The 25642-nt window shown below is 42.4% G+C and overlaps 1 protein-coding gene across 1 annotated transcript in view; it reads left to right on the top strand.

The window, feature by feature from the left end:
* scn5lab (sodium channel, voltage gated, type V-like, alpha b) overlaps nucleotides 1-25642 on the top strand; it is a 242756-nt gene that overhangs the window by 154026 nt on the left and 63088 nt on the right. Inside the window, exon 17 of the mRNA XM_060922428.1 lies at nucleotides 25125-25577. Coding sequence (XP_060778411.1) covers nucleotides 25125-25577 — 453 coding nt within the window. The remainder of the gene's footprint in view (nucleotides 1-25124; nucleotides 25578-25642) is intronic.

Raw genomic sequence — 25642 nt, 5'->3', positions numbered from 1 at the left:
CCGCCATTTTCTTTTCTTCTTTTTTGGCGGTTGGCAAACCAACTTAAAGGTACATTACTAACACCGACTGGGCTGGAGTGTGGAACAGGAGATACTGGGGGGGAAATATATATTCTTTTATTTAGCTATTTTTTGTTTCTTTTAAATACTTGATGACAGTAGTAGTAGAGTAGCCAATCAGAGCGCACGATTGCTTATATCCAGTGAATGTGGATAGAATAAATAGACTTTATATATGAAGGGAAAGTTATGTTTCTTTAACATATAGAACCTCTCCATGCTTTAGTTTGCAAAAAAGATATCCACCAGGGTTGCCATATCCCCCATAACTACTACTACTTTTTTTTTTTAGCAAATGCAGTCATTAATTTATACATTTTCCATCATTCAGGAATTGAAAGCATCAAAATACAGTACAGTGCAAAAGTCTTAGGCACCGTATTTTTTGAGTACAAACTTGGTTAGAGATTTTTATTTTATGACTTCTGCATTATTGAGTCAGTACAAAAACATTTTAGTGTTCCAAATGTTTGTTTTCCAGCACAAAATTAAATGTTACAGAAAAATCTTTGTATGCCAGTAAAGAACGCAACATATTACCTGTACATAACAGACCATTTTTCATACAAAAAAACATAAGGAAGGCTGCTGGGTTTTGGTGCAAAATCGAGAAGCAAGTGTGACAATTAAAGTGTCCAGAAGAACTGGGGCTGGTTCTGTAAGATGCTCAGTAAAACCTACAGCTCATTTCCTTATAAAACTGCACTCACTGTACCTGAGACTACTATTTTTTTTTTAAGCAAAAGGTTGTCTCACAGCAAACATTAACTTTTTTCATGCATTGATGCTTACTGATCTTCATGGTATTTTTTTTAAATGTAGAAACATTTAATTTCATTATTTTTGAAGGCATTTTTACTCTACAGCATTTCATTGCATGTGCCTAAGACTTTTGCACAGTACTGTAGGTGTTGCTGGTCACTTGTTACAACCCCGATTCCAAAAAAGTTGGGACAAAGTACAAATTGTAAATAAAAACGGAATGCAATAATTTACAAATCTCAAAAACTGATATTGTATTCACAATAGAACATAGACAACATATCAAATGTCAAAAGTGAGACATTTTGAAATTTCATGCCAAATATTGGCTCATTTGAAATTTCATGACAGCAACACATCTCAAAAAAGTTGGGACAGGGGCAATAAGAGGCTGGAAAAGTTAAAGGTACAAAAAAGGAACAGCTGGAGGAACAAATTGCAACTCATTAGGTCAATTGGCAATAGGTCATTAACATGACTGGGTATAAAAAGAGCATCTTGGAGTGGCAGCGGCTCTCAGAAGTAAAGATGGGAAGAGGATCACCAATCCCCCTAATTCTGCGCCGACAAATAGTGGAGCAATATCAGAAAGGAGTTCAACAGTGTAAAATTGCAAAGAGTTTGAACATCTACAGTGCATAATATCATCAAAAGATTCAGAGAATCTGGAAGAATCTCTGTGCGTAAGGGTCAAGGCCAGAAAACCATACTGGGTGCCCGTGATCTTTGGGCCCTTAGACGGCACTGCATCACATACAGGCATGCTTCTGTATTGGAAATCACAAAATGGGCTGAGGAATATTTCCAGAGAACATTATCTGTGGACACAATTCACCGTGCCATCCGCCGTTGCCAGCTAAAACTCTATAGTTCAAAGAAGAAGCCGTATCTAAACATGATCCAGAAGCGCAGACGTCTTCTCTGGGCCAAGGCTCATTTAAAATGGACTGTGGCAAAGTGGAAAACTGTTCTGTGGTCAGACGAATCAAAATTTGAAGTTCTTTATGGAAATCAGGGACGCCGTGTCATTCGGACTAAAGAGGAGAAGGACGACCCGAGTTGTTATCAGCACTCAGTTCAGAAGCCTGCATCTCTGATGGTATGGGGTTGCATTAGTGCATGTGGCATGGGCAGCTTACACATCTGGAAAGACACCATCAATGCTGAAAGGTATATCCAGGTTCTAGAGCAACATATGCTCCTATCCAGACGACGTCTCTTTCAGGGAAGACCTTGCATTTTCCAACATGACAATGCCAAACCGCATACTGCATCAATTACAGCATCATGGCTGCGTAGAAGAAGGGTCCGGGTACTGAACTGGCCAGCCTGCAGTCCAGATCTTTCACCCATAGAAAACATTTGGCGCATCATAAAACGGAAGATACGACAAAAAAGACCTAAGACAGTTGAGCAACTAGAATCCTACATTAGACAAGAATGGGTTAACATTCCTATCCCTAAACTTGAGCAACTTGTCTCCTCAGTCCCCAGACGTTTACAGACTGTTGTAAAGAGAAAAGGGGATGTCTCACAGTGGTAAACATGGCCTTGTCCGAACTTTTTTTGAGATGTGTTGTTGTCATGAAATTTAAAATCACCTAATTTTTCTCTTTAAATTATACATTTTCTCAGTTTAAACATTTGATATGTCATCTATGTTCTATTCTGAATAAAATATGGAATTTTGAAACTTCCACGTCATTGCATTCCGTTTTTATTTACAATTTGTACTTTGTCCCAACTTTTTTGGAATCGGGGTTGTAGATGACATTTGTTGTTTATTGTTATGAATAAAGCTCAAATTTCTTTCTGGGCCATACCATTAGAGCTTTTGGTTTGTTTCTAAATGCAAAGAAAAGTGAAATTATATATGTGTGTCAATTAGACCTGTTAATGAAATGAGTGTACAAAGAAACATTTGGATATAAATCAAGCCAAAAGAAAAATAATTGATTAAATGTCCAATCAAATTATATAAACTATTTTTTCAGTTCTTGGCCAATCTAGCATTGTATGAGGGAGTTGTATACTGACTAAAACTATAAAAAACACTTTGTCTTCATGCTGCTGTTACAGTGATAGTGTGTAAATTTGGGATCTGAAGCCCTCTCTGGTAGAAGAGCGTTACTGCAAACAACTCACAGAGGAACACTTGGTGTGAACATGGTGTGAGTTGTGTGGCACCACTTTCCCCTCGCACAGATTAAACCGATGATTGTGAGTGGCAATTCAATAGATATTCAAGGACTAATGACACTAATATTGGCGTACTACCATGCTACCTATTGTCGTATTATCCGGTTTGAACACAGCTCAAACATTCAAGAAGAATCTTCTCATTATTATTCAAAAAGAAAACGTTTTGTGCGCATTAATGCAACTATCACAGGTACCAAGTGCTGTGCAAATGTTTTGAGCTCATTTTTTATGTGTAAGTCCATTTGATGGCCAACAGTGTTGTTAGCCATGTTAGCTATGAGAAGGCAGTGTAACTGCAGCAAGCTATGAATCAGGATAAACATTACTGTAAAGTGCCTGATGATACAATAATTACTCATAATTTGCATTCTGACACCATTAGCAAACTGGTCACTTGTCATTAGCACACTATCTAAAATACAAAGCAGACAATTATGGGTACTAATTTGACATGGCCTCAACTGAAAGACCCAATGTTGGAGTAGAACAATACTAAGGACACACAATTAACAACTAGCAGGCAAGCATGCACATTGAGAGACTCACTGTCACTTGTTTGAACAACAAAAATACAGATAAACACAGGCCAATACAAGCTGTTAGCCAACACTTTAGCTAACAATACCTAACTGGCGAACACAACTTCAACTGGTGAACAATGGCTACATCCATCCATCCATTATCTGTAGCCGCTTATCCTGTACAGGGTCACAGCCTATCCCAGCTGACTATGGGTGAGAGGTGGGGTACACTCTGAACAAGTTGTCAAATCATCACAGGGCTGACACAGAGACAAACAACCATTCACACTCACATTCACACCTACGGTCAATTTAGAGCCACCAATCAGCCTAACCTGCACGTCTTTGGACTGTGGGGGAAACCGGAGCACCCGGAGGAAACCCACGCAGACGCAGGGAGAACATGCAAACTCCACACAGAAAGACCCCCATTGGCTGCTGGGCTCGAACCCAGAAACTTCTTGCTGTGAGGCGACAGTGCTAACCACGACACCACCGTGCCACCCAATGGCTAGATTATATTATATTATATTATATATTCCTGCTGAGGGCGGCACAGTGGTGTAGTGGTTAGCGCCGTCGCCTCACAGCAAGAAGGTCCGGGTTCGAGCCCCGTGGCTGGTGAGGGCCTTTCTGTGTGGAGTTTGCATGTTCTCCCCGTGTCCGCGTGGGTTTCCTCCGGGTGCTCCGGTTTCCCCCACAGTCCAAAGACATGCAGGTTAGGTTAACTGGTGACTCTAAATTGACCGTAGGTGTGAGTGTGAATGGTTGTCTGTGTCTATGTGTCAGCCCTGTGATGACCTGGTGACTTGTCCAGGGTGTACCCCGCCTTTTGCCCGTAGTCAGCTGGGATAGGCTCCAGCTTGCCTGCAACCCTGTAGAACAGGATAAAGCGGCTAGAGATAATGAGATGAGATATTCCTGCTGAAAATCCAATTTTTAATGACCAGCCAACTGCTGTCAAAACACAAGCTGTGCTGGTCAACCTAGTAAACTATCTACAGGCACTTTTGGACCAAACAGTTCAAAGGACTTTGAGGAACTACCCAATGAGCTCCTATGAGAAAAAACCTTCAAGGTTTTTTTTCCCCTGTTTGCTTTCGCACCGCCAGTAGGAACACTAAAGTGATGTAAGCTGGCTTGCTAGCATGATGTTAGCAGGAAATGCTAACGAAGATTTTATATTTCGCTTAGACACATCAAAATTGCGTTGTATTTCCTCTGTTGCATATACACTCAATAAAACCTGGAATTTATTGTCAGTTCATTTGTCTGTTTTTTTTAAAATCATTTTTAATGCTGAAGCAGCACGGTGGTGTAGTGGTTAGCGCTGTCGCCTCACAGCAAGAAGGTCCTGGGTTCAAGCCCCGGGGCCGGCGAGGGCCTTTCTGTGTGGAGTTTGCATGTTCTCCCCGTGTCCGCATGGGTTTCCTCCAGGTGCTCTGGTTTCCCCCACAGTCCAAAGACATGCAGGTTAGGTTAACTGGTGACTCTAAATTGACCGTAGGTGTGAATGGTTGTCTGTGTCTATGTGTCAGCCCTGTGATGACCTGGCGACTTGTCCAGGGTGTACCCCGCCTTTCGCCCGTAGTCAGCTGGGATAGGCTCCAGCTTGCCTGCAACCCTGTAGAAGGATAAAGCGGCTAGAGATAATGAGATGAGATGAGATTTTTAATGCTGAAGCAGCACGGTGGTGTAGTGGTTAGCACTGTCACCTCACAACAAGAAGGTCTGGGTTCGAGCCCCGTGGCTGACTCTGTGCGGAGTTTGCATGTTCTCCCCGTGTCCACGTGGGTTTCCTCCGGGTGCTCCGGTTTCCCCCAAAGACATGCAGGTTAGGTTAACTGGTGACTCTAAATTGAGAGTAGGTGTGAATGGTTGTCTGTGTCTATGTGTCAGCCCTGTGATGACCTGGCGACTTGTCCAGGGTGTACCCCACTTTTCGCCCGTAGTCAGCTGGGATAGGCTCCAGCTTGCCTGCAACCCTGTAGAACAGGATAAAGCGGCTAGAGATAATGAGATGAAATTTTTAATGCTAACACTAAGAGCTGTTGTTTACACAGATTTTTAAAAATGGCTGTTGCCAGTGCTGCATTGACTCATGTTCAGCCAATCACCGTACACTTACGTCTAGACTGATCACCATACACTTACATCGCTCATGGTTCCTCTTGTGCTGAGAGAGTCCCTACCCTGAAGTAGGAGCTAAAAAAAAGTCCCTTGAAATGGCATTCTAAAAAAAACTATAATTGTTCTCAGTTCCTGCAGTGCAGACACACAAAAAGGGGGGAACTTCCTCCAACAGTTCTAAGAACTATGAAAAAGTTCCTCTGGTCCGAAAGCATCCTTTGCCAGCTGGTAAGTGCTGGTTGAAAGGAAGTTTCTGATACTGCTGATAAAACAACATCATAGACAACTAAAAAATAACAACAGTAAGGCAAGTAGAACATTTCAACCATCCATTCAAGCTTATCCATCAGGATCATGGGGGAAACTGAAACCAATCCCAAGTGACTTCAAGTAAGAGCCTCTGAGTAGGTCACCAGTCTGTTGCAAGGTTTGTATGGGACGAACTGGAGTAGCCAGTTGATCTAATCCACATGTCTTTGGACTGTGGGAGGAAACCCAAGCAGGCATGGGGAGAACTGCAGACTCCACACCGAAAGGCCCCATTTGGCCAGAACCCAGAACCTCCTTGTTATGAGGCAACAGTGCTAACCAGTGCACAAATGCACCACCCCATTGCAAGCATTTATTGATCAATTTAGTCCAGTAATAAAGAATAAACAACTTAGCAGCTGGTAAAGACGGTCTACCAGCTTGGCTTGTGATTTGGCAGCTGCAAGCTGTTCAGACCCAGCTGTATTTTTCAGCAGGGTTGTGAGCACTAGTGCTACAGAGAATAAAAGTGTGGGGCATTTAAAGGAAATCTTTGAAACACAACCCCCTCTGATAATTTCTCTGGCAAATCCCACCAAACAGCTCTGACTGTAAATTACTGGTTTTCCTTGAGTGACTCATAGCTGTTTAAGAATGGCATGTTTTTTAGTATTTTTCTCTCTCACACTCAATAATTCTGTTATTTTATTTTTGTTAAAGTAATATTTAAATTACTTTGAAATACCAAGCTGCACGAACATTTTAACAGAAAGCTATTACGTACGATGATGTGCTTATTGCTTTCAGAACATTTATCAGAATGCATTTTGTATTAGCTTGGTTGGGGTGGCACGATGGTGTAGTGGTTAGCGCTGTCGCCTCACAGCAAGAAGGTTCTGGGTTTGAGCCCAGTAGCCGACGGGGGCCTTTCTGTGTGGAGTTTGCATGTTCTCCCCATGTCTGTGTGGCTTTCCTTCAGTTCATGGACAGATGTCCTGACATTTTCCTTTAGAATTCGCTGGCATAATTCACAATTCATTGTTCCATCAATGATGGCAAGCTGTCCTGGCACAGATGCAGCAAAACAGGCCCAAACCATGATACTACCACCACCATGTTTCACAGATGGGATAACGTTCTTATGCTGGAATGCAGTGTTTTCCTTTCTCCAAGCATAACGTTCCTCATTTAAACCAAAAGTTCTATTTTGGGCTCATCCGTCCACAAAACATTTTTCCAATAGCCTTCTGGCTTGTCCATGTGATCTTTAGCAAACTGCAGATGAGTAGCAATGTTCTTTTTGGAGAACAGTGGCTTTCTCCTTGCAACCCTGCCATGCACACCATTGTTGTTCAGTGTTCTCCTGATGGTGGACTCATGAACATTAACATGAGCCAATGTGAGAGAGGCCTTCAGTTGCTTAGAAGTTACCCTGGGGTCCTTTGTGACCTTGCAGACTATTACATGCCTTGCTCTTGGAGTGATCTTTGTTGGTCGACCACTCCTGGGGAGGGTAACAATGGTCTTGAATTTCCTCCATTTGTACACAATCTGTCTGGACTGTGGATTGGTGGAGTCCAAACTCTTTAGAGATGGTTTTGTAACCTTTTCCAGCCTGATGAGCATCAACAACGCTTTTTCTGAGGTCCTCAGAAATCTCCTTTGTTCATGCTATGATACACTTCCACAAACATGTGTTGTGAAGATCAGACTTTGATAGATCCCTGTTCTTTAAATAAAACAGTGTGCCCACTCACACCTGATTGTCATCCCATTGATTGAAAACACCTGACTCTAATTTCACCTTCAAATTAACTGCTAATCCTAGAGGTTCACATACTTTTGCCACTCACAGATATGTAATATTGGATCATTTTCCTCAATAAACAAATGACCAAGTATAATATTTTTGTCTCATTTGTTTAACTGGGTTCTCTTTATCTACTTTTAGGACTTGTGTGAAAATCTGATGATGTTTTAGGTCATATTTATGCAGAAATATAGAAAATTCTAAAGGGTTCACAAACTTTCAAGCGCCACTGTATATGACAGGTTATAATGCAGTTAGGATTTTTCTGCCATTTTTATGAGTCAAACAGCAAATAGGAACTAATTACTGGAAGTAACTAAAGTCATGGGGGGGAGGGGGGATGAAAAAATGCAATACTACACACACTACTTGATTGGACCAAGGAATTAATTGAGCTAATTCTCATATTGTTTTGTTGTTTGCCACTGTTGCTGAAATCACAGCTCTGTGTCACACATGTACCGTACATAGAAAAGAATGGTCACTTTGTTGCTTTCTAGTGTAAACGCAGGGTTAGACGAGCTGTCACACTGCCTAATTAATTTAAAAAAGTCAATGTCATGGTATCCCCACATACTGTATATCCTAAGTGCCAAAATTGCATACATGTCCAGATTCAAATGAAGCCTGACATCATTGGTGGCACAGTGGTGTAATGGTTAGCACCGTCGCCTCTCAGCCGCTTGGTTTGAGCCCAGCGGCTGATGAGGGCCTTTCTCTATGGAGTTTGCATGTTCTCCCTGTGTCTGTGTGGGTTTCCTCCGGGTGCTCCGGTTTCCCCCACAGTTCAAAGACATGCAATTAAGTTAACATGGGGCGGCCTTGGGCTGAAGTGCCCTTGAGCAAGGTACCTAACCCCTAACTGCTCTCCAGGCGCTGTAGTATGGCTGCCCACTACTTTGGGTGTGTGTGCGTGTGTTCACTTGCGTGTGTGTGTTCACTGCTTCAGATGGGTTAAATGCAGAGGATGAATTTCACTGTGCTTGAGTGTGCATGTGACAAATAAAGGCTTCTTCTTCACTGTCAGATCGCAGTGGCATCAGGTCATAAAACACTTGTGTCTGTGATATTGTTGGCAAATAATCAACTCCAGGATGTTAAGGGCATCAAACCACCACATCACTGATTATTTTCCTATAACAGCTCATCCTAAAGTGTTTTATTCCCTACATATATCATTATCACAATATTTCAGATTCTTACCATTATTAGCAATTACTGAAATCATTCATTACAACTGACAAGTGGACTGAGACGATGATTTTTGGTGTTAGAATTTTGTCAGATTATACTAACCATTTCTACACTACCAAAATAACCCTGGATCACAACAGCATGATGTGAGCTTGGAGAGCTCAGCTAGTTACCCTCGCAGAATAAAAAGTACAGCATCATTTATCTGTGACTCACTGGGGAACATAAGGTTAGGTACAGGGTAAAGTATGAAGCTGAAGTTTAGCTTCTTGTGTAGTTGCTCTGATTGTGCGAGTTTGGCAGACCGGCTCCCAGGAGGATGAGCAGCGTGCCGGGGGCGTCTCCCACAGGTTAATCACATGTAATTACACAGTTCTGCTCACCCAAGAGTAAGTCAACCATGTAGCGGGGGTTTTAGAGCTCTACCACACCATATAATGCAAAAGCAGCTACAGTGCTTGGACTACATTTACTGTGTGTTCGTCAAAGTTTTCTTTCCTGCTGATTTAAGAGTAATTTCAAGGATTTCCTTTGCTTCCTTCTACCTTATTGATGGAATAGATCAAAAGGAGGTTTATACTCAAAGCTAATTACATCTGCATGGCACATCTGGCCAGAAACATCATAAGACTTGAGGTCATCAGTGCCTGATATCTTTAAAATGTAGGCTACTTTTTTCTTTTTGAATGTTTCCGAGATAGACTCCAGATCCACAACAACCCTGACTGGCAAACCTTGACAGATAAAGCAGTTACTGATATAAATGAATCAATCAATGAAACATATGTTTATTTGATTTGCTCTGTTGCCAAATGGTGGTAAATGTAGTAAGTTATTACCTGAAGAATAGCATGTGGAGAAGAAATTCCAGTTTTGAAAGTGTCTAGTTTGCGTGTTGATGATATGTTAATGATATGCAGATATAAATTATATAGAACAAAATATATCACAGGATAGTTTGGTGTATTTGAATATGGTTGAGGGCGGCACGGTGGTGTAGTGGTTAGCGCTGTCGCCTCACAGCAAGAAGGTCTGGGTTCGAGCCCCGTGGCCGGCGAGGGCCTTTCTGTGCGGAGTTTGCATGTTCTCCCCGTGTCCGCGTGGGTTTCCTCCGGGTGCTCCGGTTTCCCCCACAGTCCAAAGACATGCAGGTTAGGTTAACTGGTGACTCTAAATTGACCGTAGGTGTGAATGTGAGTGTGAATGGTTGTCTGTGTCTATGTGTCAGCCCTGTGATGACCTGGCGACTTGTCCAGGGTGTACCCCGCCTTTCGCCCATAGTCAGCAGGGATAGGCTCCAGCTTGCCTGCGACCCTGTAGAACAGGATAAAGCGGCTAGAGACAATGAGATGAGATGAGATGAATATGGTTGAAAAAAGAAACATGGAAAAATATCAAGTGTATTATTTAAAAAACTGCAGATCCTTATAGTGGAAAGGCGCATACCTCTTAACTTATTTCATTTAAGACATTTTAGTTCTTGTTAAAATAAAGTCATAAAAAATGCTTATTTGTGTCATGCTCAAAAAGGTGATAACCAAAACCAGAACGTTATATCCCAGACTAAATTTGCACTATTCATTTTTAATTTTTCAGTAACTGTATCTGTCACGTTCAGGGATAAAATCCACAACTACATAATAACTACATTTTAAGTGTAAGCAGATTCAGAGTATAAATTAAGAAGCAGTAGAAGCTATTCATGTGTTTATACAGTTCCTTCAAATCAGCCTTTAGTGTTATGTGTTGAAGTTGCAATGAGCCTCCCCTCCCCGCCCCACTCCTTCCCACTGCAGTCTCTGGAGCTAAAAATGGCAGATATTATTTGAATGTTGGTACCGTAGGCCACCAGTGGAATTATTTACCCTGTGCTGGGATTTGGACCTGCAGCTCTTTGGATGCTAAATGCTCTTATCACTAACCACTAACCCATATAATCCACATGATGGAATATTACCCGACTGAACATTAAATGTGGTTTGGATTGTTTGTTTTTTCATCTTAATTAAAATACCATATCATTGTAGCGAACCTGATCATCTTTTATTTTTTAGTATAACACTGGCAGTATGATCACTTCTTCTTCTTCGGGATGCTCTTCTTTGTTAGCACCATTAGATCTCCACACTGGATCATCATGATCCGCATATTTGATTTGCAGAGGCGGACAGTAATGAAGTACATTTACTTGAGTACTGTACTTAAGTACACTTTTTGAGTATCTGTACTTTACTTGAGTATTATTTTTTTTGGAAACTTATGACTTTAACTTCACTACATTTGAAAGGCAAATATCGTACTTTTCACTCCACTACATTTCTGTCAAGGTCCTTGTTACTTGTTACTATGAAGCAGCTTTGAAAGTGGACGTTTTTGTCTTTTCTTTTCTAAAACGTGATTTATTTTTTTTTTGCAGGTGACACTGAGACAGCCGATCAGTAATCACTAGGGTCACGTCACATCCATAGACTGCATAAAATCAAGCTCAGTTATTTCTCCGCAGCATTATTTAAACACGATCAGTTGATGGCAGAATGGAAGGAGGCGGTTCTTCTGAAGAATGCACACACACACCCATGACCCATGAACCCATGTTTCAGTTTTCTGAAAGGATTAAAGATTCATTTCATTTTAAGTGTTTGCTTTGTTTGCCTAAAATGAACCACATCACAGCCTACAAAAACTCGCCGTCCGACCTGCGGAAGCATATTGAGGTCTGTAAACGTTGTATTCTGAGAGAAAGCTTGCAACAAAGTTGTCTGAGCTTTTAGATCTAGCGATAACATTGCAATAGCTATACAGTCTGGTTAGTCAAATTACTTTCTATGGATTTGCCCGCCAAGTTGCCATCGCCTTGTCCACGGCTAACGTTTACACATAGCTAGTTAACTTGGACACTGTTATTTAGCATGTAAAAACGGAGTTACGCTAACATGAATAACATGAACTTATCTGAAACCCTTTCAGAAATGTTTTAGCATAATCTTGCCAAATAAACAAAATGTAGTAATCTTTCTTTTCTAGTAACGTTAGCGACCCAATATGATTTTGAGTTTGAAAAGAGTTTGCTTGCATGTTAGGTGGAGTTTCACTGACTAGCTAGCTTAACAGTAAACCACCATGATGGCACAGCATGCGTTCATTTTCTGAATTCACATTTCTGTCTTTGGTAATGACATTAGGTTTTGTAAGCGTTGTGGCAATAATACAACGATGCATTGACAGAAAATGTACTTTTAATAATTAAGTATTTTTAAAAGCAAGTACTTCAGTACTTTAACTCAAGTAAAAATTTGACTGTACAACTTTCACTTGTATCAAAGTAACATTTGACCAGTGGGATCTGCACTTTGACTTAAGTAATGAAGTTGGGTACTTTGTCCACCTCTGTTGATTTGGCATAGGTTTTACACCAGATGCCCTTCCTGACGCAACCCTCCCCAATCTATCAGGGCTTGGGACTGGCACTAAATATGCACTGGCTTGTACAACCCCAGTGGCTGGGTATTTTAAAGGGCTGATGACATGAACATGACTCGATGCAATTTCTTAAATAAACTATACAACATGGCAAACATGTTAGATTTCTGTTATAATTACGTGAAAAGAAGCTGTTGTTACGCGAATATCCAACTTTTAATTGCACAGCGCAAGAAAACTGGGTCCGTGGGTCGCGGCCATGTTGTGACGTCAGCGGAAGAACACACTGCGGTTCACTGGCTGTTCTACTCTGGTTCTACTCAATGGAAATGGCGCATGAAAACGCCGGTGAACTCTCTAGTGCTAGCTCTTCCTCTTCTGGGAGTCTAGAATTGTGTTGATCTCTTCCGAATAGAATCTATGATAGCCTACCCTCTTTACCCTTTGCCTCTCGTTGCTAGGCGGCAGTTACATGAAAGCCGCAAGCTTTCACAAGCAAATACATGACTGATATCACGCCGACTTTATGATTACATTTATGATTATCATGTAGAATCTATAGCTCTACGTACCTTTATCTTATGTCGTTTCACAACACATGTTCTGACAGGAGGACTGTCTTTGGATCCGGCATAGCTACTAGTAGACCCCCTCCGGAATACTGGCAGTGTTGCCAGATTGGGAGGTTTCCCGCCCAGTTGGGCGGTTTCAAGTGCATTTTGGTGGGTTTTGAACATATTTTGGGCTGGAAAATGTCAGCAGTATCTGTTGCCAGATACTGCTGACATTTTCCAGCCCAAAATATGTTCAAAACCCACCAAAATGCACTTGAAACCGCCCAACTGGGCGGGTAACCTCCCAATCTGGCAACACTGTGTAGGCACTGCTGATGGTAGTAACACACGTTTGTGCTGAACTGAACACCCAAGAGATTCTTTTAAGCTGGGAAGGGTGTCAAAACAATCCAAATCGAAGTGTTCAGAGCACAGGACGGATGTTGGTGAGGGCTCCCACTTGTCACGAGTGTGCCTGACTTGCTTCACCCACTTCGCATAGCTCGGGATCTCTGGGAAACTTGAATAAACTTACCCCATCCTTGTGGGTTTTGGAGCAAAAGCCAGCAACACAACGCGAAGGCATAATAACTATATATATAATAATGTATAATAATGTATAATAAAAATACTAATAATGATAAACTGAACACCTGTCGCATCAACAACAAACTGGTAAGTTAGGAGGAAGGTTCTTTCGCTGACGTCATATAGCTCCTCCTCCTCCTTCGTCTCCTGGGTGCTGCAGCCCCGTCAAATTTGCCCAAATAGCCGCATTTATCATCATAACTTGTAAAATAGGCGCCTTCGTGAATTAATATATGGATCATCGGGAATTACTTTTTATGTTATAAAACATCGCCAAAGATGTCAAAAACGTGTCATCAGCACTTTAACTAATCTGCATGTCTTTGAACTGTAGGGGAAACCAGAGCACCCAGAGGAAACCCACACAAACATGTCCCCGTTGACCATGAGGTTTAAACCTGGAACCTTATTGCTATGAGGCGCTAGTGCTAACCAGTACATCACCATGCCGCCTGGCAGTATGATCACTTATGATTAGAAATTCTGACTATGAAAAAAACATTCATTAGATTTGACTGTCACCTTAATCAAAGAAATTACCTAATTATAATATCAGGATCCAAAAATCAACCAACCAAGATATGTTGGTATTATATTTTTTCTTAAATGTAGACTGTCTTTCAGATTTTTCAAGTGTAGGTCATAAAAAGAATTTTCCCTGACACGCAATTATTTTTGTTTAATGGACCGAAAGCTACTGAATTCAAATCACAGACTTCCAATTTTATTAGGTTTTTTTTTTTAAATAGAACAATCAATGAATTAATTGCTCTATTAAAAATGGCCCTAAATTCTCTGCTGTTTTTTTCCTGCTTCACCATGACCCCATTCAAGATACTACATCATGCATCACGTGGTGGGCTTTCCCTGTTCGCACAAGGCATTGTAGAATACAAATTTGAAACAGGAGAGAACAATGGAGGACGTGAGTGTGCGAATGAAACATGGAAGGAAGCCCGACTACAGTAACGTAAAGCGAGAATAAAAGACGCTACGTTGCAAAGGAAAGGAAACGCAGGACCAAAACTAATAAATATCGGTGGTCAGCGAGCACCTCGGTGTGATCAGCTGTTCATTTAGCGACAGAATGATGTAACTGTCAGTGCACGGTCAAAAGTAAACCTGTAGATGGCAGTAATGCAACACTGTGGATGCCAGCTGCCGTAAAACCCAAAAGATGAAAATGACGACGCTGGACAAGTCACCAAGTCATCACAGGGCTGACACATAGACAACCATTCACACTCACGGTCAATTTAGAGTCACCAGTTAACCTAACCTGCATGTCTTTGGACTGTGGGGGAAACCGGAGCACCCGGAGGAAACCCACGCGGACACGGGGAGAACATGCAAACTCCACACAGAAAGGCCCTCGAACCCAGACCTTCTTGCTGTGAGGCAACAGCGCTAACCACTACACCACCATGCTGCCCATATTCAACCTATATTTCAAATTTGTTCAAACCTGTACAAGCCCGCTTGCTTCATAGAAACTGATTCAGCTCAGGTGACAGTGGAGTGAATTGGGGAGAGAGAGGTGTGATATCTGAGGAAATGACTCTCTGGCTAAATGATGTCTTGGCTATTCAGCACATCTCGGCTTTGTCACGCCCCCTGATGTTTTGAACATAGCTAATTTGTGTGTTTTGCTGTCCATCCCCAGCTGACCTCCATCCTCCATCTGGCCAGCCTCCTCCACCACCTCCCTGTGTCTCTCAAATCAGCCTGCACTCATTCCTCTCCTCTTTAATCTGTATACTGACAAAGAGGGCTGTTATTCACATATAGACACTGTAATCAGTGTGGCTATTCTACTCAGTCTGATTCAGTGGATGCTGCCTACGACTTCTAGCAGCTTTGGCTTTATCGGGATACACAGTAATTCCACAGGGCTTGTGGGTCTCCCGAAATCATGCGTCACTCAATGAGAGCTGCATCAAATCCAGCAACCAACTGGCCCAATTAGGTAAATGGGTTGGGATCAGGTGGAGTTGCACCAGACCGATTGATATTATTTTTTTCCAGTTGAAATGGATGAAATAAATCACAGCCGAATGAAACAAGGGAGCAAAGGCAAGTTCTCAGATTTCTAATATGGTGATGTTGTTGGATGTCCAAGGCCAGTGGTTGAAAAGAAGTGGAGGAGGGGAGCCATCTCACATATTGAAATGCCATGCTGGTGATCAGGCCGTGATTTATTCCCTGTAAGGGCCTTGGCGTTGCTGGAAAAAGGGCACTCCTCATTGTTGTGGGATCAGGAGACAGAGTAGAAAAGCACTGAAGTGGATTCCTACATATTAAACCATCACAGTTATTTTGTAAATGGTGTTGTATCTTGCCATATACTATCACGTTGTTTGTTATAGTTGTAAACTATCAAGTTTGAATTTTCCTAGTGAGGTTAAATTATGCCATATAACATTATTCCACACAGATATGTTTAAAAATAATCAACTTGTGCCACAGCTTAGGCAGGAGGGTTAATTTCAAATATTAGCCCTAAATATTAAGCCTTTATGGACTAAACACATTAGTTTTATGGGCACTTTTGCCCTTGTGAAGCCAGTGAGCTGCATCAGAACAAGCTTAATGGTTTTCAATTCTATTAAACTCATGTGACCCCCATGACACCATATTTTAAACCCTGAAATACAGGAAGTGCATACAGTTGAGTGACAAATTGAACACAAAGGTTAATGATTAAGGAAATCGATAAACCAATGAGTCAATGAAAATCATGTATTTATTTTTTATGTTTATATTTTGCATATATATTTATTGGGCAATCAGTTTCGAAGGCAATTCTTACTATTTTTATTTATTTATTTATTTACCGAATGGTTTGGAGGGTGGCATGGTGGTGTAATGGCTAGCACTATCGCCTCACAGCAAGAAAGTTCTGGGTTTGAGCCCAGCGCAAGGGCCTTTCTGTGTGGAGTTTGCATGTTCTCCCCGTGTCTGCGTGGGTTTCCTCCGGGTGCTCCGGTTTCCCCCACAGTCCAAAGACATGCAGGTTAGGCTAATTGGTGGCTCTAAATTGACCGTAGGTATGAATGTGTGTGAATGGTTGTTTGTCTCTATGTGTCAGCCGTACGCTGACCTGGCGACTTGTCCAGGGTGTACCCCACCTCCCACCCATAGTCAGCTGGGATAGGCTCCAGCTTGCCCGTGACCCTGCACAGGATAAGTGGTTATGGATGGTTTGAGTTCACTTGTCCCCTTAGAGGAAAGCGTCACTGCAAATCAGTACAAGGTTTTTCTGACTAATCACCTTTATCCTCTGATGAATTTTTTTTTTTCTATCCTGATGGGAGTGGTCTCTTCCAGGATGACCCTATTACCATCTACAGCGCATGTGGATGTCTTCACAATCGCCAGATCTCATTGGATTGGATACCTACGGAAGATTTTAGAGTAAAGTGTTATACAGAGGTCTCGATCATCAGAACTCCAGCTGAGGGAATATCTTTTGGTGTTCATACATAGTGTTTATCCCTTCAGTACAGATCTAGAGGCTTGTAGAATTTGTGTCAAGGTGCATTAACACTATGCTTTCCTTTAATTTTTCACCTATCTATTCTACAAATAGATACACCTGACATTACGGATTAATTATGTACTGAACAAGAGTGGGATTATTTTAGATTTTCTCCTGCCACAATATGAGGTTTGCTGTATTACTTGCTCAGCAGCACATTTCCACCATTTACTTAGCTATATAATGTGATAATGCTGTGTTTGTTGGTCAGTGTCCTGAGGAGCAGATTAAATGAACTTTCAATATGTGGGTTTATTAAGCATCCCTGTATTAGGACCTGGGTTTGCAACTCAGGCTTTAATGCATTCAGCATGATGCCATCTTTGCAAAGGTCCACATTTAATGCATTAGTGAAGAACAATACACGTTGCCCCAGGAGGTTTTCACTGAGCATTCAGGACCCTCTCAGTTCCCATTGTTAGATGTAAAGAGCCTATTATAGCCACTAGCCAGTGTCTGCTCAAATCCTATTTATTGAGGAATTTTTGTTCACGTATTTATTCTAGTCCATTTAATTCAATTCATTTTTATTTGTATTGCACTTTGACAATACACATTGTTACACAAAAACTTTACAGAAATCTATATGTAGATTTAAATCCCAAATGAGCAAGCCAGTGGCAAATGCTGGAGGCCATGCTGAAAAACTCCCTGGTGCGACAATAGGAAGAAAACTTGAGAAGAATCAGACTCAAAAACTCATCCTCTTCTGGATCACACTGGAAAGTGGGATTAGAAATTATTTAATTTTGCATTTACCAGTAGTCATTTCTTTACCATCTGCTAAAGCATGATATCTTTTCTGAAAGCTGGTCATGTAGCAGGACTTACACTGAGCACTCTCAAAGGAGAACTTGATGCTCATTCCTCAAGATTCCATCCATCCATTATCTATAGCCGCTTATCCTTTCCTACAGGGTCGCAGGCAAGCTGGAGCCTATCCCAGCTGACTATGGGCGAGAGGCGGGGTACACCCTGGACAAGTTGCCAGGTCATCGCAGGGCTGACACATAGAGACAAAACCATTCACACTCACATTCACACCTACGGTCAATTTAGAGCCACCAATTAGCCTAATCTGCATGCCTTTGGACTGTGGGGGAAACCGGAGCACCCGGAGGAAACCCACGCAGACACAGGGAGAGCATGCAAACTCCACACAGAAAGGCCCTCGTCAGCCGCTGGGCTCGAACCCAGAGCCTTCTTGCTGTGAGGCAACAGTGCTAACCACTACACCACCATGCCGCCCTTCCTCAAGATTCTTTATCGCCATGTGTAAAAAGTACAATGGAATGCTGACTCCAAACTCACTCCCGCAGTTCTTCTGGTTGTTCTTCTTCCCATAGCCAGCAAGAGCCATAGGGGCACCACTGATGACATTTGAACAGTCTGTCATTGGTGTGTCTAGGATATTTAAACTTGGCGGAGCCCATCCCTCTCCAAGCTTGATCAATGGACAATTTAGAGTAGTCAGTAGGCAGAAAAGATCATCATCCATTGAGGAGATCTTTTAGACCAGGTGTTGGAACAAGGTTCATCATAAAGGACCACTATCACCCTGGGCACCAATGGTTCTTCCCCCTGTAGTCCGGTCAGTGGTACCACAGCTTTAGTACCAGGAAACTGTGGGGGAAACCGGAGCACCTGGAGAAAACCCCCACAGACATGGGGAGAACATGCAAACTCCACACAGAAAGACCCCTCGTCAGCCACTGGGCTCGAACCCCAGAACCTTCTTGCTGTGAGGGGACAGAGCTAACCAACTCCCACAGTATCACTTCTAAACACAAATCCTCAACGAGAAATAATACAGTAAAAGTACAATAAAAGTGACTAAGAAGAGTGACATGCATTATGTGTAAGAGTTATGATGCTATGGTGGGTAGGGCAAAATATATAGTAAAGTGACTAAGTGGAGTGATATTAATTGCTTCGTAAATAGTATTGGCAAAAAATTATTATTTCAGAAACAATAATGAAAAGGTATAATGATAAATGAGAAGTGACAGTGAGAGTGCCTGCTTGCTATGTAGCCAAGTTCCCAGTGCAATTATAGGTCCAGTAATTGAGTGATAAACAGTTCACTAGGCGCATTGCTTGTGAGTAAAAACTGTTCTTGAACCTACTTGTCCTGGTATGAATGCTGCGGTACCACTGACCAGACTATAGGGGGGGAAACCATTGGTGCCCAGGGTGATAGTAGTCCTTTATGATGAAACTGGCCTTGTTCCAACACCTGGTCCAAAAGATCTCCTCAATGGATGATGACCTTTTCTGTCATCCTCACGACCCTCTGGATGGCTTTCCTGTCCTGTGCAGTGGTACTGCCATGCTGCACAGTGATACCACCCATCAGAATGTTCTCTATAGTACCACGGTAAAAGTTCACAATCCAGTGTGTGCTTATGCCACATGTCCTAAGGTACCATAGTGGGTAAAAGTGTTGGTGTGCCTTCTTGAGCATGATCTCCATGTTGTGGGCCCATGTAATGTAATGCATTCCTGTAATGTGGATGCTTAACTGCATTTAGTGCAGTGGAAGGACTCTGCTGTCATTTTCTCCCATTGAGATTATGGCTTGTCACAAGTTCTGGGACGTGAAGCCATGAGCATAAAATAGCACAGCTGGGATTTGAACCTGATTCTCAGTTGCACTGGACACAATCACACTGCATTCAGTCTGTGCATTCTGGAGGGACTGTGACAAAATGTAAGGAATGCTTTACAAATAGCTGTCTGGAATGAATATTCTAGAGAAATTGCCATTCTGAAAATGGAGGGAAATAAGAAGAGATTTGAGAAGTATTTGAAGCCACCCACATTCAGGGAAGTCTATATGTGTCTGGAAGTAAAAGGAGCTTGTGAGCCATTTATATAGGAAACCTTTATTCAGTGCCATATCTCTAGATCATTATCTGGCCAAGACAGGGCTAAAATGATTTACTGACAGATTATCTTTGAGTTTAAATATAGATATTTAGGCACTGCCTAAAAGCAGAACTCCTGATTTAGCAAAATATTTGCAAGGGCACAAAATCAACCTGAAGAGAATAATAATATTCGAGCATATGAACCAACAAATTGTGTACTGTAGTGTATTTCACTTCAGTAAATTGCTGCATTGTCTTGTGACAGTGATACCAATAATGAGATACACATCACAGTTATGAATACATATTTATTCCTTTCAATGTTACTGCATGCCATGCGCCAGAAACAACACCACATTTATTATGGTGTGACTTTGCTGGGTGCCTGGTGGACAGCAGTGAACCAGCGCTTTCACTTTACATCATTACTATTACAGTTACCATTGAATATCAAACTTGATATGTCAAATAGTTGTCTGGTTACATCTCTCAAGTCCACGCACATTGGCGCTCGGAGCGCGCAGCCACAGATTGCAAAGTGCACACACACCATTAGGATTAAGTAGCATGCACCTGTTCCTGATGAGAGTGTAATCATACCGTAGTGTACAGATATAAGGACTCCCAGTAACACACAGATTTTGCGAAAACCTTGTATTTTGTGTCACTTTTCTGCTTTTGACCCTGTTTGTGTTTTTGGACTGTGAGTATTGTATTACCTTTGATATTGATTGGGTCCCCGTAGTGGAGCTCTGCTCTGTGGGGTCGCCCTGTCTTTGTGGCGAAGCTTATAAATAAATAAATAAATAAATAAATAGATATCTGTGCCTCGCTCGACCACTGAGTGTTACAACTGTGCCTTTGTTTACATGTTGGATCTGTTTGCAAACATGCTTTCAAACAAGCAAATTAAAAATAAGTGCTGGATAAAAACCCATCTATCTTATGTAAATAAAGATACAAATTTTGTTGTCCGGTGGTCAAATGTTAATGAGATATGCACTTGCACCAGGGGCGATTTCTCAGAGACAACAAGGGAAGCCGAGCTTCCCCTAAAATTCTCTCCCCAAACTGCGGCATCTACGACGTTGAATTCTCATTAAAACAATAACTTGCATAACATAATATATGCCCAAGATTCTATTTACGTTCATAACTATCCTGTAACTTATTTGAGTGATGTCTGACGAACTTGCAGTTCGCTACGAGAATCACCTTTGCTGCCAGGCTGTAACCAGCGTTGCCAGATAATGCTGACATTTTCCAGCCAAAATATGTTCAAAACTCGCCAAAATGCACTTAAAACCACCCAATCTGGCAACACTGGCTGTAACCTTTCTTATTTCAATGGGCTCTATGGCTGGCAGCCGGGTATCCGTTGCAGTCTATGAGAGGGCTCTGAACAGCCAATTTCGGCTAGTTGTTATTGGTTAAAATCGACAAAATCGTCACTTCCAGGGAAGCCGGGCTTCTCTGGGACTAAACGAGACAGTGGGAGGGACAAGAAGCCGGGCTGATGAAGGATTATTGGAGGTAGTGTTTGAAAGACATGAGGAGGGCGGGCTCTGTACTTCGGCGTCGGTGAGGAACACGGAAGTATGATCAGTCAGTCCCCAGCGGATGTCGAGAAAGTGTAGTCGTGTGCCAAAGTGCTGTCCGACTTTCTTTTCATATAAACGTTTCTTCTCATTGATGTCTCTGTACATTACTCTGTAAATAAATGTAAATATTACTCATTGTGCTCCGTTAACTTTCATCCATTCTATCAGTTTGATCATTCGCGAATTCACTCGTTTATTTCATTTGCAGTTCAATCTGGTTGGAGGCTAGCTTGAGCCTTATTGGGATCTGCAGTGCTAGCTGCTAACAGAAATTGGTGAAGTCTCTGGAAAGCACAACCAGCTAGTATGACAGGGTCACAGACCATTTTCTGGAAAAGGAGCGGAGGGCAGAATTTGTGTATAAATAGTGTGCATCATATAATGTTCATGAATCTGAAGTGTGTATATTGTTCAGTAATGTTAAGAGAATGGTGGGCTCTGTGTTATAGGTTATACCTGGGTATAATATTCAAGGTTCTGTGTGTTGCATAGCCTACCTGGTTATGAATTTCCAGACTGTGTTGCAGAAGATGTTCAAGGATGTGTTGCACAGCTGGGTGTTGTGTTAAAGACTCTGTGTTGCATATCAGGGTATGATGTTCAAGACTCTTCGTTGAATAGCCAGTGATTTTTGGATGTTTGATATTTTTGATTAAGGATATGAGGCACTAGCCTGGCAAGCCAGACTATAACATGAAATGTACAAGCAAAAATACTTTCTGCCACTAGGTAGGGTTGTCTAGTTCACTATGCTAATGGGGCACACCTTTCTATGCTTTGATATCCGGCCTACAGGTTTTACGATGAATGCGTAAAATGGGCTTCCCCTGTTTTAAAAACCAGCAGCCGCCACTGACTTGCACATACGGTCGGGTTCCCTGTGGTGGTACACATATGTTGTTCATAGGTACATGATGGATGTCGTACGGTCAAAGCCATCAAAAATCACGTCGATGAATTACCATATTCTCTTAAGTATGGGGCTCCATGTGCATGGAGCTCTGCTATTAAGGGAATTTTGCAGTGGGCTGAATGTGACAGTAGCCTTAACTGAAGCATTAGTTTACCTACAGCATGTGGAAGCTCTCATCTCATCTCATTATCTCTAGCCGCTTTATCCTGTTCTACAGGGTCGCAGGCAAGCTGGAGCCTATCCCAGCTGACTACGGGCGAAAGGCGGGGTACACCCTGGACAAGTCGCCAGGTCATCACAGGGCTGAGACATAGACACAGACAACCATTCACACTCACATTCACACCTACGGTCAATTTAGAGTCACCAGTTAACCTAACCTGCATGTCTTTGGACTGTGGGGGAAACCGGAGCACCCGGAGGAAACCCACGCGGACACGGGGAGAACATGCAAACTCCACACAGAAAGGCCCTCGCCGGCCCCGGGGCTCGAACCCAGGACCTTCTTGCTGTGGGGCGACAGCGCTAACCACTACACCACCGTGCCGCCCATGTGGAAGCTCTGTGTGTATATATATTTGTGTCTTCAAATTACATTACGTTATTCTAGCATCTAAAATGCTAAAATAGTGTCAGATATTTATTTGGATATGGTGCTTCTCATGACATTCCACAAGCCATAATGCTTTTTAAATAATTGCACTTACAGTTTAAAAAGGACCCACGGAACGTTAAATTAAATACCCAACTCCACTGCTTAAAATAATCCTCTATAATATTTTGGTCTGTAAGTTCAGTGAGCTGTCGTTGCTAATGCAGCATTCTAGAAAGTACGAATAACAAAGTAAAGTTTACCGATGTTCAAAGTAAATGAAAAGCCGTACGGTAAAGTAAGCAGGTGTCTCTGTGAGTAAGCTGTCACCAGGTAGACCCACTCTGATTAGGAGACTGGAGCATCTTTGTTCTGGTCAGTGGGGCAGAAAATAGGGGACTCAGACTTCTAATTCCCGCTGTCAGCACCAGCGAGAAATTCACACTGAGAGACTCACACCGAGTCCAGCATAGTGTGGGTGTGTGTTGGGGGGGTCCTCTGTACAGTCCACTGTGACAAGAAAGGAACTGGCAGCCCCACACTCCAGGTAACATCCTTTCTTTTTTCAGTAGTTTTCCTAACTTTCCAAAAGTTGCAGTATTAGGGGAGAGTTCTGGGGGATTAATTAAGTCTTAATAACCAAAAAAAAAAGTCTTGTTTAACAAGATCAGCACAACAGCTCTTGGTATCATTAAGCCGTGAATTCCCTTCGCTCTCTTCTGAAGATACTCCTAATGTCAATCTAATGTCTAGGTGTCTCGTTAAAAATATATTTATTCTTCCTTGGAAGTACAACTTGGGGAAAAGAAGAGAAAAGGGGTTAACATGGCATTTTCTCAAACCGTGCCTCTATGTCTATATAACAGGAAGCATTTTTAAGAGAATCATCTTACTCTGGTTTGAAGACCTTTGTTTAATATGCAGTCAGTTTTAAAATGGATGCTGTTCTTCCTTCCAGTGACACATTCCCCTGGCTGTAGCGATAACCTGCGACTAAGGCAGCCACACAATGAGAGCATTGCATAAGACCACACAAGCACAGATCTGCTTGTGTAGAGGTGACCAGCCTGGTGCCATGGCAACGGCCGCAGCCCCCGGGTAGCCAGTAGGGCACCTGAGCCCTCTTTCACAGACAGGAGAACTTTAATTAAGCCTGTTTGGCCACATGGTGTGTTACACAGGGTTTCACTCTGTGTATGGCTTAGGAAATGTAGCGTAGCTTATGGAGGGGTGGACTGGCCCATACGAGGACTGCATGGCTGTGAGAATGTGGAACGAGTGTTCTTTTGCTTTTCAATAAAAGCCCAAAATGATTAAGAAGAGTACTATTTCTGATTTTACCATTCAAAAATGGACTCATAGGTGCTCTACATACAAGGACTAAATGCAGAGAGGTCACCGCTCCAAAGCCTGCTTATTTTGTACAATCTTTAAAATGAACCACATTTTATGTTATAAAATGATCAAACATCAGTTACATTTGATTGCTTTGTGAAAGTGTAAAACTATTAACCTCCTACCATATCAATTGGACTATCAGGCAATCCCCAGCTTCATATTGTTTAATTTAATGATTCTCGTAGGTAGCTTTCATTCACAACTGTGCATAATTACTGAGAGGAAATTGGAACAGCATGCACAGTTATCGTTTGATTACTAAAGCAACACCATAGAGAAACTGGCTGCTGTGTCTGCCTAATCAAAGTCTGCCTCCTCTATAGACACACACACACGCGCGCGCACACACACACACACAAGCACGCATGCACACGCACGCGCGCACACACACACACACCTATGTACACATGGCTCACTATTGAACATGGCTCCCTGTGTGAGTGTCACAGATGGACATGACATTTACAACAGCTCCCTCTTTTCCCACCTGCTGTTTAACAATGCTATCACTGCTGCTAGCACTCAGACCCCTGCCTTACATGCCGATGGTTATAGCAAAGCCAGGCTCCTTATCATGGACGTAAGCTTAGATCCATCTGCACCTTGTGTTTTGTACTGGGCAAGTTTGAAGGAACTGTGGAAGGAATTGAGACAGAAATGAATATTCTGTTGTAATGGTAATGTATTGTTGTGTAATGTGCCTGGATCTGCTCTCTTTTCAGGTTCTGAATCTCTTCTTGGCTCTGCTGCTCAGCTCTTTCAGTGCGGACAACCTGTCAGCGCCGGACGATGACGGTGAGCTGAACAACCTGCAAATTGCAATAGGTCGCATCCAAAGAGGGATCCTGTGGCTGCGCCGGGCCCTGTGTGATTTCTTCAATGGCAACTTCAAGCGAAGACGGCAGAAGGCCAAAGAGGCAAAGGCCATGCTGAAGCTGAAGAGGCTCAGCCAGCAGGCCCAGAGAGCCGAAGGCAACGGCACAGCAGGGGTCATTGGCCGCACTGGAGATAAATGCACTTCTCCAGATGACAGCTACATGACCAACCCCAACCTGACCATCAGTGTGCCGATTGCGCCTGGAGAGTCGGATGTAGAGTTTCCAGACGAGGAGGACGACGATGATGAAGAAGCTAGTGAGAGCTCTGATGAAGAGGAGGACACAGAAACCAAACCAGTGAGTAAGCTGTATAACCATGATGCACTTTTCAGCATGTGTATACATACTCAACTGCACTGTAA

The sequence above is a fragment of the Neoarius graeffei genome, chromosome 5 (genome assembly GCF_027579695.1).
Source record: "Neoarius graeffei isolate fNeoGra1 chromosome 5, fNeoGra1.pri, whole genome shotgun sequence".
NCBI lineage: Eukaryota > Metazoa > Chordata > Actinopteri > Siluriformes > Ariidae > Neoarius > Neoarius graeffei.
The sequence above is the reverse complement of the archived record's forward strand: the minus strand, read 5'-3'. Positions and strand labels throughout refer to the sequence as shown.